Source organism: Macadamia integrifolia, chromosome 9, assembly GCF_013358625.1.
Source record: "Macadamia integrifolia cultivar HAES 741 chromosome 9, SCU_Mint_v3, whole genome shotgun sequence".
In the NCBI taxonomy this organism is placed as follows: domain Eukaryota; kingdom Viridiplantae; phylum Streptophyta; class Magnoliopsida; order Proteales; family Proteaceae; genus Macadamia; species Macadamia integrifolia.
Genome location: NC_056565.1, coordinates 33,623,044 through 33,641,394, shown reverse-complemented (window position 1 = coordinate 33,641,394; position 18,351 = coordinate 33,623,044). Strand labels below are relative to the sequence as shown.

At 40.3% G+C, this 18,351-nt stretch overlaps 1 protein-coding gene across 1 annotated transcript in view; it reads left to right on the top strand.

Moving 5' to 3' along the window:
- The window catches only part of LOC122089734 (actin-related protein 4), a 49,798-nt gene that overhangs the window by 29,972 nt on the left and 1,475 nt on the right, over positions 1–18,351 (top strand). Inside the window, exons 13-20 of the mRNA XM_042659430.1 lie at positions 4,932–4,983; positions 5,202–5,235; positions 6,211–6,510; positions 7,192–7,912; positions 12,975–13,048; positions 13,416–13,478; positions 14,485–14,547; positions 15,692–15,756. Of these exons, the coding sequence (XP_042515364.1) occupies positions 4,932–4,983; positions 5,202–5,235; positions 6,211–6,510; positions 7,192–7,912; positions 12,975–13,048; positions 13,416–13,478; positions 14,485–14,547; positions 15,692–15,756 (1,372 nt within the window). The remainder of the gene's footprint in view (positions 1–4,931; positions 4,984–5,201; positions 5,236–6,210; positions 6,511–7,191; positions 7,913–12,974; positions 13,049–13,415; positions 13,479–14,484; positions 14,548–15,691; positions 15,757–18,351) is intronic.

Here is an 18,351-nt window from a genome sequence, read left to right as displayed (position 1 = left end):
CAAAATAACTTTATTCATAGATCTCTCTGGCTATTACATCAATGGGGCCTTTATATGGCTGTGGGCTAGCTTCACAAAATAGAAACTATAATAAGAAGGAAAGTTTTCTTCCTTGGACGGGAAGAAAATCGAAAGGGAAACTTCAAACAACTAAACTTTCCTAAAATTGAAAATCAGAAACTTAGTCAATAAGAAAGACATGGAAAAGGAAATAAAAACCCAACATAAAAAGGGGAAACAAATAATGCTATCTTTTTCTGAAATTGATGGAGATTCTGAAGTCTTCTAGAAGCTGATGTCCTTGCTCTCCAACGGTTCATATGGGGTTCACAGCACTGTTCACATGAACAGTGTTTGCAGGTAGTGTTCATGAGGTTTGGGCTCAGCAGTCACTCATGAACAATAATTTATGTTCTTCAATCTAGCCCTCTTCTTCCCCATGCTTTGATCTACATCATATTGCAGTACCTGTGGACACTCAAATTAATCATTTTTGGAAATTTGAATGTCTAGTGGATGGAGTTGTATTTGTAACTCAGACATGGTTAAAACATGTTAATACATCGTTAATTTCTAATTAGTCTTTGAAATGAACAAAATGTCCCTTGCTTATTGATGGTGCAATCAGTTTTATATTGGTCATAAAAATGCGTTTATATGCCTAACTTATTGTGAGGTGTGCGATTCTTTTCAAAATGGTAAAAGGTTTGTGCTGCCGCTTATGTGCAAAAATGCCAAAAGTTAGGATTGACTCCAAAAGCACCCCTCCCAGGACCCCACATAGGTGGGACCAGCATGGGTAATAATGGCCATAGTTTTAGGAAACAATATCACATCAGCAGTTCGGCCGTGACTGATATCGATACCTGGTCGATATGGTACGATATGCTGTCTTATTTATGGTGCAATGAATGCTCATTTTACTTGTATTAGAATAGGGGTTAAGTGAGCAACAAGGGGACATTGGGACGCCTATTTAGAGTGGGGCGGCTGGATGGGGGTTATACTTGTAATTTGGGTTATGTTTTGACTTGTACTCTTGTTATGATTCTGTTTTGCATATTTTAAATAAAGGACTTGTGTGATCAGTTAGATCACTCAAGCGTTCACCCCATTCTTGCTGTTAACATGGTATCAGAGCTAATTTTCTGATCTTGGTTTTTTTTCAGCCACTCTTCTCTTCTTCCAAAATCGCGAGCCCTTCCTCTCTCATCTTCCATTTTCTTCACGAGCCTCCATCTTCTCCCACTTTTGCCTTCCTAACTACCTATAGGACAACACTAATGAGGTGATTCATATGAATCTAGTTGCTATCTTACACATCACCTCAATGGTTTGAACTAAAAAAACCTTGAAAAATTAGGGTTCTTACCTTTCTGCAATTTTTTTAGTCTTCTTCTTCTTTTGAATTTGGTTCTTCTTGCTTCTATGAATAAATTTCCACCTATTGAAGATCAAGTACAACAACCTGGAAAGGACCCATCATTCCTGCAAGATTGAAGCCCCCCCTTCATGTGCGATTTCAAGAAACTAGGGTTTTTCTCTTTCCAAAACCCTGTCTCCATCGATTTTTGGGTTCCCTCCATCAGAATCGATTGAGATTTGGATGATAGCTCCCTCACCCCTACAAAGGAGTTCGACCAGCCCTGTGGCCTAGTCTGTCAAGGCTGTGCGTGTGTGTGTGTGTGTGTGTGTGTGTGTGTGTGTGTGTGTGTGATCCTCTTCTTTGAAGAATTTTAGGGTTTTCTCCTAAAACCCTAATTGGACCATCTCTCAAGTTCTTCTTCAGAATCAGATATAACTTGGAGTTCTTCACCACCCTTATTGAGCCGTCCGATCCAAGTATTGCCCTTTTCTGAATACTATTTTTGAAAATCTGGTATTCCCATATTTTTGTTGACTTCTCCCTATAATCATCATGTCTGGAGTAATTATTGTATCTACTGCAAACTCAGACTTTATGGGCAGGGTTGCAATGAATACATTCCTTTTGGTGCTTGCTCTGTGGAATTGGATGGAACTAATTATCTCATCTAGTCCAGAACCACTTATCTTACGATTACTGGTAGAGGTCTCACTGAACATATCACAGGAAAAACAAAGAAACCCTCTAAGGAGGGTACTCCTCAGGACAAATGGATCACCATTGTCTCTGGTAATGGTTTTTCTGATCAACTTTATACATTGATCTATCTCTAGAGGATTCTTGTTATTAGAAACTACTTCTCAGATCTGGGCAACTGCCAAAAAAACTTATGGACAAATAGGGAATGATTCTTGTGTTCAAACCATAGAGAGCATGCTTCAACTTACAAACCTTGCTCTGAGCGAGGCAATGACATCTGTGGGGTATAAGCAAAGGAATGTTGACCACACATTGTTCATAAAGAGGTCTAGTAATAAAATTACTATTCTCATTGTCTATGTGGATGTCATTATGGTGACAGGGAATGATAGTGCTGAAATTAATTGGTCGCCTCAAGGACTTTCTTGGTTGGGAGTTTGAAATAAAGGATTTTGGGAAGCTAAGGTACTTTCTTGGGATTGAAGTTACTTGATTTTAAAGGCATATTTTTATCCCAGAGGAAGTACATCCTTGATCTATTGTCAGAGACTGGTTTATCGGGCTATCGTCCTTCTGATACACCTATGGAAGCTAGTATACAGCTCAAGGAAAAACAGTGTGAATCTGTTGATAAAGGGCGTTACCAACGGTTGGTAGGCAAGTTGATATATCTTCCCATACTCAGCCTGATATTGTTGTGGCTGTTAGTTTGGTGAGTCAGTTTATGCATTGTCCCTATTCCTCTCATATAGAAGCAGTCCTATGTATCTTGAGGTACTTGAAGTCTGTTCCAGGAAAAGGGATTCTTTTATCTCTTTATAATCATCTCAGAGTTGAAAATTATATAGATGTTGATTGGGCTGGATCTCCTGAAAGAAAGTCAATCTCAGGTTATTGTACCTTTGTGGGTGGGAATTTTGTCACATGGCGCAACAAGAAGCAGAATGTGGTTGCTAGATCTTATGCTGAAGCAGAGTTTTGTGCTATGGCACAAGGGATTTGTGAGATGTTGTGGTTACAAATGCTCTTCGATGATATTGGTGTGCCTATTCGTCTTCCTATGATTCTCTACTATGATTACAAGGCTGCTATCAATAGTGCCTATAATCTAGTACAACATGACCATACCAAACATGTGGAGATTGACAGATACTTCTTCAAAGAGAAGTTGGATGCTGGTTTGATTTGTGTTCCCTTTTTTAAGTCTGAAGATCTGTTAGCTGATGTATTCACTAAGAGTTTTGTTGGGAAGATGTTTCATTCTTGTTTAGTCAAGTTGGGCATGTGTGATATATATGCGCCAACTTGAGGGTGAATGTTAGAATAGGGGTTAAGTGTGTCGCAGGGGCACATTGGACTTACCCCCCTCCACTGACCCTATTTAGAGTAAGGTTGCTGGATGTGGGGGTATACTTGTAATTTGGGTTGTGTTTTGACTTGTAGTCCTGTTATGACTCTATTTTGCATATTATAAATAAAGGGCTTGTGTGATCAGTCAGATCACTCAAGCATTCTCCCCATTCTTGGTGTTAACAACTTGACATGTGGCGTTAGTCATAGTCATTTTTACAATGATCAACATGCTCTCGTTATATAGTTGATGTAATATGGGGTTTGGGAACCCTGATTCGGATCACTTATGGGCCCACCCAATCATCAAGATTCCATGCTTTCAACGGGGAATGACAGATTTGTAAATAAGAAGAACTTGAGAGGGTTGCTTGGTAGATAACTATGAGCTGGGACACAAAAGGAATTACTGTTTAAAGAGAAAGGGTAGACTAGGCCTTTTATAGGCACAAGATTAAGACGAAGGGGAGGCATACTCTGGGAAAGTGAGGGATATGGTGACATAATAAATCGTCAGTGAGTTGTCTTCTTCAACCTTACAACAAGAACTGTCAAAGTATTAAAAGGAAAGCAGGGAGAACAGAAAGGAAAGAAGAATAAGGAGGAAGAGCGGAAAAGCTAAAGCTTATTGGGAAGGAGAAATTTCGCAGGGGAGGGGGTACTAACCAGTAGCACCAATCGGCTCTGCTAACGGGCAACACAGGCACACTATAACAAAAAGTCAATTTCATTGTTCGTTCTCTATTCGAAACGACATGTTACATGGGTATAAATGTGTAGAAATCCAACTCAAAATAGAAACCTACTCAACTAGGAAACTGAAAAAATAGCTCAAAAAAGGAAATTAGTAACTCAATATAATCTCTTATGTAGCTAACCCAAAATAAAACACTATCAAACAAAAGATTACCAGATAACCCAAATAAATAAATAAACCCCTAAATATCCTACTGAGCCAAAACCATAGTTGGACCTGGTTCATCTCGGTCTGGGCTTCCAAATGGGTTTGTGTTGGTCCAAGGAAGTGCTCCTGCACAGTGGTTGTGTTCTGATTTTGGTGAGGGGAATTATGGGTTGTCAATTCTTAGTTTTTGTGTCCCTTGTTACGTTACAAATGTGTAATGATCATATTGTTTACTGTACATTTATGTTACGAATGTGTAATGATCATATTGTTTACTGTACATACTCAACTGTAAAATCCAGCTATTCAAAAAGTCATCCAAACAGTGTTTGGAATTGATGTGCACTTAAATGAGTTTTTGTGCCATCCCAATGGCAGAATTCAGCAGAGTTTTTTATACATAGACATTCCATTGGCTATGTGTTGGTATACCAAAGGGTACTTTTGTTAATGAGATCAAAACACGCCTGACCTCTGTTACTGTGTTGTTCGAATAAATTTTGTTTCTCTGATAAATATTTATGCCTCATTTCTCTACTGTGTACTGAGGATATCCCTTGTCTACTCCATTATGAAGTATGAATTTTAATTTTGTAAGTCTGTTCTTTACAGAAAGTGCATATGCTAATGTCCCAACAACACCGTATGAACTTCCAGATGGACAGTAAGTTCTATTTTAAGGTCTATTTTGAGATTGTAGTAGTTATTGTACTCGGACTCTTAGAATGATCGAGGTCTGCTCTCTAAATACTGTCAAGTGTGGATGTATGTTTTATCTTTATGGTAGTGCCCTTGGCAGGTTGCTGCTGAACGGTCGTGATTTCTGTTACTTTATATTGATTGTTTAATTTAATTTTCTGCTTGTTTCCTTCTTGATTCAAGATGGATAAGCATAGTAGGTGGAATTGAAAAGGAAGCCTAGCAAACCGGCAAGACTTTGGAATCAAAGCAACAATGTAGCATCCACTTTGAAACCCAATTCGATGGGGAGGAACTGAGGGAGACAATTCTCTGCAAAAATATTAAAAAGAACAAGAACTATCCAGGCTAGTGGCCTTTACGATGCCTTGAATCCTCTAGTCTTATATAGTGTGATTTCTAATATTGATCACTGCAATAAAAGTAAATACTAAAATAACCTTGCATGACTAAGTAGACATCCAAAAAATAGAATCCCATCAGATATTGACACCCCCTCAATAAATTAGTCATAACTTCTCCACAATTAGTTGGAACTGTGTGGTCTTGGTCTCATTGGATGGTAACTCAATAGCTTCAAAACAGAACCAAAATTAAGCAAAATGGACGGGTTTTGACTGCCCAATGTCAATCCAAATAAAAGTGGACTGTTCTTTTGCGACTACTTAGACTACTATTCCTTTTTAGTTATTTATATATTTTTTAGGTCTTAATCATCGATCAATGTGACAATAGTGTTTTGCTGATTTTCTCCTATTCATAGTTGTCAAAGTGTTGCCTAGGCATCCAGGCACAGTCTAAGGTCCGAGGCGACAACACACCTTATTTGATGCAGGCAAGGTGACTACCTTTGTTGCTGATAAATCAACAAAATGGGCTTATTGTAGTGCAAGTAAGCCTTGGGTCCCAAGCCCCATTTTCATTCTCATCGAGCCCTACACTTCTTTTGGTCCCAAGCCTTTCAAATTTTTTGACATGTGGACCACTCACCCGGATTATCCAAACATTGTCTAGGAAGCCTGGCTGAAACCTGTCCAATCATTCTCCACCCCCCTTTTAGCTTTGGCCAGAAAGCTAAGGAATGTCAAGGAGGCCCTCAAGACTTGGAATACTAATTCCTTCGGGAATATTTCTTCTCAAGTCATTGTTTGCAGGGACAGGCTAACCTCTATTCAGAATCAGCTCCAGACAGACCATCTCAACCCCTCTGGCTGAGGAAGAAAAGATCCAGGCAGCTGCTCTTACTACTCTCCAGGCCCAGGAAGAGAGCTTTCTAAGGCAGAAATCTAGAATTACGTGGTTGAAGCTTGGAGACTCAAACAGTGCTTACTTCCACAAATCTGTAAAAGCAAGAAACAATGTCAACTCCATCACGAAATTGTCTACTCCTGAGGGGAACTTGGTTCACAGGGTTGATGAGATTAAAAAGGTTGCAGTGGATTATTTTGAAGATTTGTTCAGGCCTCCCACCACCCCTGCTCCCCCCATTTCGGTTGGTTTCTTGAACAAATCCATTCTTGATCCTATGTCCAATAGGCTTATGGCTATTCCTTCTGATGAAGAGATCTCTCGAGCCATTCATTCCCATAAGGCCGGCAAAGCCCCCGGCCCTGATGGATTTAACATGGGATTTTTCTCCGCCTCTTGGGACCTGGGACCTTATTAAAGAAGATGTGATCAAGGCAATCAGGAGCTTCTTCTTCAACCCTAGCCAGATCAAATGGATCATCCACACTTTCCTTTGTCTCATCGCAAAGAAAGAGGGAGCAGAAGTTATGACTAATTTCAGACCCATCTCTCTGTGCGACCTTCTCTATAAATTCATAGCCAAGATCCTTGCAAATAGAATCAAGCTAGTGGTGGGCTCCCTTGTCAGCAGCAACCAATCAGCCTTCATCTCGGGTAGAAGCATTGGAGACAACATCCTTCTTTTCCATGAGATTGTCAGAGGCTTTGATAGAAAATCCCACTCCCCAGCTACCCTTATGAAGATTGATATCTACAAGGCTTTTGACTCTTTGAGATGGGATTACATTACTTTGGTCTTCAACTCCATGGGATTTCCCTCAGTCTTCACAAATTGGTCCATCACTACATTGCCACTCCTTGCTTCTCACTCCTAGTCAATGGGAGTTCGGTAGGGTATTTCTCCTCCTCTATGGGAATTCGGCAGGGATGTCCTCTTTCTCCCTACAAATTTTGCCTGGCTATGGAAGTTCTTTCCAGAAGTTTGCAAGTGGCCTCAGACTGGAATCTCATCTCTGCTATTCCCAAATGTAAAGCTATGAAGCTTACTCACCTGGCTTTTGCAGATGATTTGATGATCTTTTCAAAGGCTGATCCCACCTCCATGCAGAACATTATGCTTTGTCTGAGCCAATTTGCTGATATGTCGGGGCTTCGTATAAATCCAGCTAAGTCTCTTATTTTCCTAGCTGGGATATCTGACTTTGCCAAAGCTTCCATCCTTGACCATATGGGGTTTTGCTTGGGTCATCTTCCAGTGAAATATATGGGGCTTCCTCTCATTCCGACAAGGCTCTTTGCTCACCAATGCACCCCTATGCTCGACCTTATTAGGAAGCGGCTTCAGCTCTGGAAGGGAAGGCTCCTATCCTTTGCCGGCCGGTTTGTGCTCATCAGATCAGTCCTCCAAGCTTCATACATTTACTGGTCGGGTACTTTTGGATTGCCGGAATCCATCATCTCCAAACTCGAGTCCATCTTTGCCTCATTCTTGTGGAAAGGGAGTGAGTGTGTGCGATTCCTCTGTCCTTCTAGTTGGGTTGCTGTTTGTCTTCCCAAAGAAGGGGGTCTGGGTATAAGAAGGATCAAAGATGTGAACTCTGCCGGAATCATCAAGCTAGCCTGGAAGATCATTTCCAAAAAAGACAGTATATATGGGTCAAGTGGGTGTACTCGAATCAGTTAAAGTCTGACTCCTTTTGGACAGTGAAGACCCGGGCTGATGCCTCATGGGCTTGGCACAAGATCTTAGCCATCCACCCTCGGCTCTCCTCGGCCATTTCGGCCCATATTGGTGGTCTCTTTACTTTTCTTTGGCTCGATCCCTGGCATCCCAAAGGAGTCCTCTTCCATGCTCTTAGTGCTAGGGAAATATACAACTCTGGCTTGCCCAAGCTTGCCCTCGTCGCTGATATTATTTCTTTGGGCTCTTGGTCTCCTCTAGACACCTCCTCTGCCTGGCTTCAGGACATTTGGAGAACCTTGCCTCCCATCTCAGCCTCCCAAAGATTGAGACTTGACTTCACTCTTTGGATGGCCTCCCCTTCTAAGACCTTCTCCACCAAGGCTGCTTGGGAGTTTGTAAGAATTCATGGCCTGCCCACTCTTTGGCACAGACTCGTCTGGTTCCCTCATCACATTCCGCGGTACAGCTTCACGGCCTAGAGAGCTTTCTCTAACTCCCTGCCTATGCATTGCTTCCTCTTTCAACGAGGCATCCCAGTTGATCCTATGTGATGTGGGAATGAGCCGGAATCTGTGGATCACCTATTTTTTGAATGCTCTACCTCCAACTCCATCTGGAGTATGGTTCTTGCTAAATACTGGCCCACCTCTAGAAGAATCCTCGCTCTTCAAAGAGAATGGATATGGATTGACATGACTTTTCGGGGTAACTCTACATGTGACCTGGTTGGAAAGCTTGCCTTCTGTGCAACCATAAATCAAATCTGGATGGAAAGAAATTACAGGAAATGGACCGCCAACTTGCGCTCTCTGGATAGGATTTGGGGTTCCATCTCCTTCAATGTTAAAGCAAAGATCTCAAGGCTCTCCTCTACTTGTAATCCTACTCCTAGGAACTGTCATATTGTAAACTCCTGGGAGTTGCCAAGCTCTATCATCAGGAATGTGTCCCCTTAAGCTGGGCCTCTTTCTTTTCCTTCCCCCTCTCAGAGGGTTGTATGCTTTTCTTTGTTCTTCTTGGTAATGAATTATATATTCACCCAAAAAAAAACCTTGGGTTGGGTTCTATCCATGTTGGGCCTTTGGTCCAATAGGTTCTTATACTAATATCGTAATAGGAAACTTTAATGGGCCTAACATATGGGTGGGAGGAATGAATCCGGGATATATTTTATTTGTTAATTTAAATCATATTTATTTTTTTATTTTATTTTTTTCTTAAGAATTAGTTAGGCTAGAATAGATCTATAAGAGTCTAGACTTATTTGAGTCTCTTTCCTTTATTATTTGAGTTTTCTAGTTAGTTTATGTTACCTTATTAGTATATGCCTTTACTTTTTTGAGTTTGGGTCTGTGTTTGAAGTTTGTATGCTCACAAATTTGATAAATATAAGTTGGCTTTTGCCCTTGTTTCTATGGTGATTCAGAATCCTCCCTATTGTGGTGATTCAGTAGGCTTCGCTTGGTGGTAATTCCAGCCCTGCAGATCAGGTAGTGAATCTTGATTGCTTTCTGGTTGTCCTAGTTGGCAACCTCGGCCACATGGCAGTGATGAAGTGGCCAATTGGGGTGAGGTGGCCACCAATGTTAACATTGCTCTGTACGGTCTCTCCGATGAGATGGTAGTAGTGTATGATGTGTTTGGGTGGTTTGGTTCATCCAGGGTAGGTGGTGCAAATTTCTGGGCCCGAAACTAGCAATTTTGGTCTATTTTCACTCAGGGGCATTTTCGGCATTGAAGATAAATTTTTTTGGAAGACGGATCCTCCTACATGGCCTAATGAGAGCATAAAAAATGCTTTCCAATGCACCTGATTTTGTCATGTTTCGATATCGGATGAAGAAGTTACAGCTTCTACAATGTTTATGGGCATTTTGGTCTTTTGATTGGCTGATATTGATGATGGCTTGTTCTGAAAGTTTGTAGAGCTTCAAGTCATGGTCCATACCCTTTTCGTTTCGACTCAATCCAAATCCGTATGAGAGAGTTATGGGAAACCTGTAATGGAATTAGTTCTCGTTGTACAAAGGTTGTTTTCAACAATTTTTTTGAAGATTGGAGGGGTATTTTTGAAAGTTCGGTCATAGGGGACTTTCAGCATGGTATTTTTGGGGTGGAGGGGCTTATATGCAATTTATGTGGGGTCTTTTAGAAAGAAACTTGGAAGTCAATCTACCCACCAATGAGTAAGCGACAACACTCCTGACAGTGACGTCATGTCCTGCATCATCGTTAGAACTACGTTGGTAGGCTATTCCGATCCTACCATCAAGATTAAAAGGTCGAGATCTAAGGCGCATTTTGAGGCTTGATCCGATGGCTGAGATGCTTCCTGTCCCCGCATGCCCCCAACATACCCTGCGCCACCTTGACATATTCCCTTTGGGGCTTTCACATTGGCTTAACTTCAAATGCGCATAACTTTTGTCCAAGGCCAAAATGGTCCGTTCAAGTTGCAAACTCTTCGTTTTTCCGTGCTCTATCTATTGGAAGGCTGAAAACATAGCTTTTTTGTTTGTAAATAAATGTATTAAAGAAAAAGGGGGAGGGAGATTACAACCCCGAAAGGGGAAACAAACCCTAAAAAGGTAACAAAAGCCCACATGGGCAAAAGACAGGAGCTAAGAAGCCCATTCAACATCCAAGGCCCAAAGGGTTTCAAGACTCACATGTTACATCACAAAAGGCCACATGGGCTGAGAAACAAAGCAAGGAAGCCCATCCAAGGACCAAGTGAAATCTAGTCAGGGTTTGTGGAAATCCTAACAAACATCTCTTCTCTTCATCTAACCAGCCGCTATGGGAGCATTGTAGTTGAGGGGGGCTGCCTCTTGGAGGGCACTGGCCTTGCAAAGGGCCACAGTCGAGCTTGCAACTAGCCTAGTGGAGGTGACAACCACTATTGAATGGTGGCCTTGCAGAGGGCATCGGTGAAGCGGCTATCGGTCGAGCAAAGATGGCAGCCAAATAGCTACTTGCCTTGTAGCTGGCAGCAAGTCGGCAGAAGCCGAGTGAGCCAGGCAGATCAGTAGGCTGGCCAAGTAAGGCTGGTGGCGAACAACTGCAGACCATGCGAGCTGGAAGGAGACCAAGTGGTGACAAGACAAACCAGGAGGAGCATTATGGCGACTGATGTGAGAGCAGGCAAACAGGATTGGAGGTGATGAGGATGTTGGCCGAGCGGGAATCCAAACAAGCTTTGAGATTTAGCAGGGATGGTGACCGACAAGGCTGACCGTTGGTGGCTAAGGAGGCTGCTGGCCGAGTGGGAATCCAAATGAGCATAAGATCCAGCAAGGATGGTGACCTACGGGGCTAGCGGCCGAGATACGACTCCAACCGAGATGAAGCTCCAGCAGGGGATGATCAAACAGAGAAAGGAGGGAGAGGAGGAATAGGAGAGGGGGAGTGAGGATGAGAGAGAGAGATGGAAGAAAGAGAGGCGAGGGGAGCAGCCTAGCCATGAGGCAGGCTAGGCTGCTCCAAGGCGGCAACCAAATGAAGTTTCCTCGCGACTCCAACTAGATCCTAATAAATCATATCGTTCCTTCAAATTCTATTTTTATACTTCAACTTGGATATTTCCAAATCTATTGTTCTAAATTGATCTCTGAATTCTGATTCCAGTTCTCGGTTTTGCTATTAGTTCTGAATCTTTTGACAGTTTCAAAATCTGAATTTGCCAATTAATACTAGAAATCCTATTGCAATGAGGATTTATTAAATCTTCAGATTGTTGATCGGTTTTGGCTATTCTGTTCGTACCTTCTATTATCGGTTATTCAACTGTTAGACCCTTAATTGATCACTGGTTTAAACCCCCATGTTCTGTCCATTGATTCTGCAGTTGTTGAGCTGTCTTTCCCCAGGTAGGATTACTCCATAACTGAGAATCTAATTCTCAGATTCCAGTGACACTTTGCTGGACTGATCCTCCGTCTATTTTAGACCTTTGTCCATGATTTGAGAATAATCAGACGTGTCCTCTTTGACTTATTTAAATTTCTCATAAATTGGTTTGTCCTTCCTGTGATCCCGTCGCAAGCTAATCTCCAACTGGATCTCACTAGTTTGGGATTGCAACTGCATTAGCCTTGGTCACTTGGGTATTGCTTTGGACGCCTTGGCCTGCCTTGTAGCCTGGACGGACGCCATATTGTATGTTTAAGTGGGAAGGGAAGTGAAGCAATGCGAGCTTTAGTTGGCTGACCACTACATAAGCCGCTGCGGTAATTGGTGTGGAAAGCTTTGAGCTTCCCTTTCGGATAGGAAAGCTTCGAGCTTCCCTTTCGGATCGGAACACTACCCAACTGAGCAGCTCCTAAGCACTGCCCAGTGGAGTAGCTTCTGTGCTCTTTCTTGTGCTGTAGGTAGGGTAGTGCAAGAGCCGTACCTGAACTCGAATCAGTCAGTGTATGATTCCTGCTTCTATCGGATGCCATATTGTATTTTTTTTTTTTATTATTATCTTAAATGAAATTGATTCTAGTTCTAACCCTATTATTTGTTTGTGTACAAGATTATGAAGCACACGTTATACATGGAATCATACTTTCATAGTTACATGCTCTCTAATTCTGTTTCTTAATCATATGCTATTATGCTCTTGGTTTATTGCTTTATTTTTTTTTTTTATGAATGTGCTTATATTATATCCTATACTTTTTTTTTATAATTTGTTTGTTTTCTCATACTAGGCCATTACTAGAATATTGCATTGATGCATTCACATTAAATTGGTCATACTGTATTACTGACATAATTATATTCGTTGCATAAATACTACAAATAATGGTTGCCTAGGTGCCTAGGCTCCCCTCCATCACCTTGGGATTGCCTAGCCGCCTTGAAAACTATGCTCCCATTAATCGGACTTATAAATCTCCGCAACCTTGCTAATTTCTGTTGTACATCAGATTTCAATTGACCTCTCTTTCTTTTCTTGAAACTGCTGAAGGCAATATAAGCGCTCTGATGCAATCTGGTTTAAATCGTTTCATGTATCTCATTTTTTTTTTTTTTTCTTTATCAGCAGACAATTCCCGGTATGGAGAGTTTTTCAGACTCTGCTGTTCCTGTTCGCGGTCTTCCACAGATGGTACATTGCATTTTGTTTGCCATGCATTACTTCAGGACCATGTTCATACTAAAAGGGCCATTACCCAGTGCTGGTCCTGCCTATGCGGGATCCTGGGAGGGGTGAATTTGGAGTGGGTTCTAACCATTGGTTTTTTTGCACACTGTTGGGGTCCCCAGCCTGTGTCACTCTCTCCCTCTCCTTTGAAAATGACCCCCATGCCCTTTGCATCGCAGCCCCCCCCTCCCCCCAAAAATTGGTTGAACCGCTAGCTCCAGGAAAGCTAGCGGCTTGCCCAACCCTCTCCCAATAATTTATTTGTTTTATCTTGAATAAATTGTTGTTCTCAAACTGTTTTGATCATATCTTGTTTGGAAATTGTGCATAGGTTGTTGAGAGCATAAATAAATGTGACGTGGACATTCGAAGGGAACTATTTAGCAGTATATTGGTAAATTAATTTCTTATCTCTTAGACATCTGTTGGCACAGTTTAAGCTTTTTACCTGAAGGCATTTCATTTAGACAAACTTCATAGGGTTTCTAAAGGAAAACTCCATACAAATCAACTGATGAAAACGGTTGGAGCTAATGAGAAACCTTATCATTGTTTTCCATACCCTAGGTTTTTCTACCAGATTCCAGTGCTAGTCTTTGGTGCTCCAGTCAAATCATCTGACCTACTGAAGAAGAGGGTTTGACAATTATTACTAGAAAATAGTTTTGACTTCAGTAGCGGAAGCCTCGTGTATTGTGTTTCTTTTCTTTTTTTTTTTTTTTTTTTTGGGTAAATTTTTGGTGTTTCTTCAAACTGCAAGTGCATGTGGTCAGGCCAAAACCAAAGAGAGGCCTGAACAATGCTTGAACCAGCCCAGCTGCAACCACATTTTAATACAGACTAAGCCAAATTGATTGAAGATATAGTGGTTCTTTAATCCCAGCTGTGGGCCCTTTTGGCCTTAATATGATTTTATTTTGTAGTCCTTTGATTAGTGAAAGTCTTAATGTTTAGTAGTAGGTTGTGCTTTCTTTATTTCTATTGATCTATTGGATAGGGTGAGGTGGTTTTTAATGATTCTATTGGTTGTTTGTTTCAAGACTTTTAAGTCCTAGTTTCAACATTTTATTACTTACGAGCAGGTAAAGTAGGAGGCTGATCTTTAAGTTTCTATTTAAGGGAGTGTTCCCAGCCCATTAGTAGCCACTGGATTTATGAATGAGTGACGGCTTATGCTAATATCTTTTCTCACACTGGCAGAATATTTACATTAACATTTTGGCAGAAAACTCAATACAGGTTTTGGTTGCTTGAGTACATAAACTACATGTGCTTAAGTTTGTTGAATGAGACTTAGTACATGACTAAAATTATATATGTTATCAAGATATATTGATCTTGTGTCGGTTTTAGCTCGTAGCAATAATTTGATCTTTGTTTCATTGATTCTCATTTAAAAGCTTGCTGGGGGCACAGCATCAATGCAACAGTTAAAAGAACGCCTTGAGAAGGACTTGCTAGAGGTAAATTTCCACACACAATTGTATTCTGATCTTTTATTTGTACAGTGGGTTTTGAGGCTGATGGTTTCTATGATCTAACTATTGGCTAAATCTTCAAGATGCAAGTCAGATTAGGCACCATCTGGTTAATAACTAAGTTGCCACTGCGTCTACTTTGGGCATCATTAACCAAGAGTTATTTCTTTTTGTGGACTCTGGACTGTGTATGGTCTTTCAATCATTTCCTTGAAGCCCTGTATGAAACTATGGGGTTTTCCAGTTCAAGTTCAACTCACCTTCTTTCAGTTAACTACTTTTATTTTCTTTTGCTTCAAATTTCTACATTAAGGTCAATAAGTTAATTGGTTTTGTCTAAATCCATCTGCTATATCTGGAAAGGCATCTGGGCCTTCCATCCTCTTTCAGTTTCATCTTTTATGGTGTAAATATTTTGTTTATGCAATTTCTCTAGATTTTGTACATTCTTCACTTTCTGGAATTTCAGTGTGACTTAGGTTAGAATTAGCTGGAGCTAGTTCTAGATCTTTGCCGCTCTCCAAATCTCACGAGATCTTAGACATTGTTGCATCTATTGCTTTATATTTCTTTTATGGCTCCATTTGTTTTCGATATAAAGCAGCCAAGAGTTAAAAAATAAGTAAAATTTATTATTATAGAGTTTGTTTCATTGGAAGTGAAAATAAGTATGTGGATTTTTACAGTGGGGCCCACTATTTTATGCCCTAAGACAATAAAATAAAATAGTGGAAGGGAAAGTATTTCCCAAACTTTATTTTACTTCTAAGAATTTTATGTTGAGACAAATGGAGCCTAAATACTGTTCTAATTGTTGAGATTTGCAAAGTTAAACCTGGGTCATCAATGGAAAAATAATATTTCACTGATTTCATAATTATCTTGCAAAGTTTTCTGACGTGAACATTGTTTCACATGGTGTTTATTTCTGTACCTCTTAAAAGATTCCATGTTAGCAATTTAGGATTAGGTTTTCAAAATGTTTCTAGTACCTGAGAATGTAGACATTTCTAGTTGTACTATGGTTGTCTGACAAAATCTTTCACTTGGGATAACAGTGCTTTGAGTAATTGGTTGTTATAAACTACAAATATCTCCTTGATTTTCATTATGTTTTATTCGTACACAGGAGTCTCCTCAAACAGCTAGAGTTAAAGTATTGGCAATTGGGAATTCAACAGAACGGCGATTCAGGTAGTTTTCACATATTCTATCTGCTGTTTCTGTCACTAGTTATGTGGTCAGGATTAAATAATGAGTATCTTACAGCAGTTTTCTGACAAATCAAAATATTGGTTTTGTACTTGAGTGTATAATGACTGCTTAGAACTTTAGAATTTTTTTCTGGGGCTAAATAAAAACTTGTTTAAATTACTATTTATAAAGGTTACCCTTACATGGAAAGTTTTGATCTTTAATGAGTTTTGATAGCATCTGTATGTGTGAGGCGTTAGTTCCTCTTAATGGTGACTGGTGTTGTCATTTCAAATTATCTTTTTTATAGTTTCACTGGATACTAATAAAATTAATGTCAGGCTGAATACAAATATCCATTCAAAGCTCCAACTAGAAATGATATAATAATAGGTCACACACCCAGGCCAGAACATCCTAATAGGCCTGCCGGCCAGCAATAAACAACCGGTAGAATAAGGATTTGATATCCCCAGTTAAGACAATAGATGAGGACTAAAAATACCCAGAAGATAGGTGTTACAACTCAGAGGTTAGGCCATTTTAGATTAGAAAACAATCAGAATAGGTTACTTCAAATCAGGGAGAATTAGGTCAATTAGAAGGAAATCGATAACTCACAGGTCTGTCCTCTGATGAGGCTGAAACTGATGTCGAGTAGGGTTTTTAATACTTCCAATAAAATCCAGAAAGATCAGCCACAACTGGTGGCTGATTGATGAGATATGAAGAATCTTGAAATTAGGGCAGAATTGGATATTTTCAAGATCCTGAGATAAAGGCCTCTGTTGGACACCTGTGCTGGTTGAGTGGCCCTTATATGGGCGTTGGTTGGTCCTCAAAAGGGTGGCTGAAAAGGATCAAAGACCTGAGAGATATGAAGTCTTGAAGCCTGCCCAGAAAACCCTCATCTGCTGCTGTTGCAGACTTTTCTGTGGATCGGTATAACATTAGCACTTGCAATGTAGTAATGAACCTTGAAACAACCTTCGAATAGCTCTCTCAGCAGACTCACTACTCTCAATAACAATAGAAGAAATAACAGAAGAAGAAAAGAGAATTCAATGGGATAGTTGTGGGTGGGTGAGGCTCTCAGCACCTTGGGCCTCTCACCCACAGCTATCTCAGTTGTTGAACCAGTCTTTCTCTGACTCAATCTTGCAAGCAGACTTTCAAATTTTCATTAATTCAATTTGTCAAAGCATTACAATCAATTGGCCCTTTATAGTTGAGGCCTAAGGTTCAAAATAGGAAGTACATGAAAAAGGAAACTGTCTCCCTTGGCGAAGAAAGACAAAAAGCAAGAACTTCTAAACAAATAACCTCCTCAATGTTTTGCTTGTGTGCTAGCTAAGAAATAATCAAACTAAAAAAATTATATATAAACTGACTCCTCCTAGAATGTTGTAGTCGATCCCCAGTCCTTGCTTGCTGTCTAAGTCTCACAAAGATGCAAAAAAGAGATCAAAATAGAAATTGTTTGAGAGAGGTTTTGTTCTTCTTGAAGCTATCCAGGTTGGCTTGATTGGTTTGGCTGGCTGGACCTAATCAGATCAAGGATTCGATTGAACCAGCTGCTGGTTTGAGTGACCCAACCTACTTAACAATTTCTAGAAACTATTTACAAAGGTTAACACCCTTGATTACATGTGTTGGTAGTATATCTGTGTGTATGGTACACTGGTACTGTGGTATCATTTCCTCAATGTAATGGTGACTGGTAATCTGTTATTAGAAATTATTATTTTTTCTAGTTTTATTATATGCTAATTAAAACTGAAGTCATTCCACTCAAATCTCTTTGTTGGGGATCATAGTGTTAGAGCCAGTTATTTTTAAACATCTCAATATTCCATATTTTTCACTGAACCTTTCAAATGAATAAATCCATACCTCACTCCCAATATATGGATAGTAAATGTGGCCCTAGAAATTGTCCAGTTGAGGATTATGGTAGGATGAATAAAATTCTGACCTCATTTAGCTGGGAAAAGGCTGATTAGTTGTTGTTGAATAAAGTTCTGCCATTATCTCTGGTTAACTAATACAATTGTTTCTTTCTCCAATGTTGTACATTGACATCCACTTGTGGCAAAAATTTATTTTTTTCTAATGCTCCTACTAGAGTATATTTTACTGGGTACGCCCTGTTACTTCAGTGGAAGGATTAGAGGGTATATTCTGTGCATTATAACCTTCACCAGACCCCACAATGGCGGGAACCTTGTGCACTAGGTATGCCCTTATACTTCAGTGGAAGGATTGGGAGGTCTCTGTATGCTACCCGATACTGGTAAATAATGTACAGCTTATAAAAAGGATCAATGGGGCCTAGGAAAATGGCTGTGCTAGTGTTTTGATATCCACGTGGGGCTCCAATGCCTCTGCTTGAGCCAGTAGCCGCTGGAGGGAACCAATATGTTGGGCAGCTGAGGTGGCACAACCCCAAAGCTGCAGTAATGCTCAAGATTGAAAACCACCATGAAGCATGATATATTTGTCCTGACTAATTTATATATAGATCCTTTGGGTCAACATAATACCTGGTGAGGACTGTTAATGAGTGTTTGATCAATTCCATACCCCCCCCCCCCC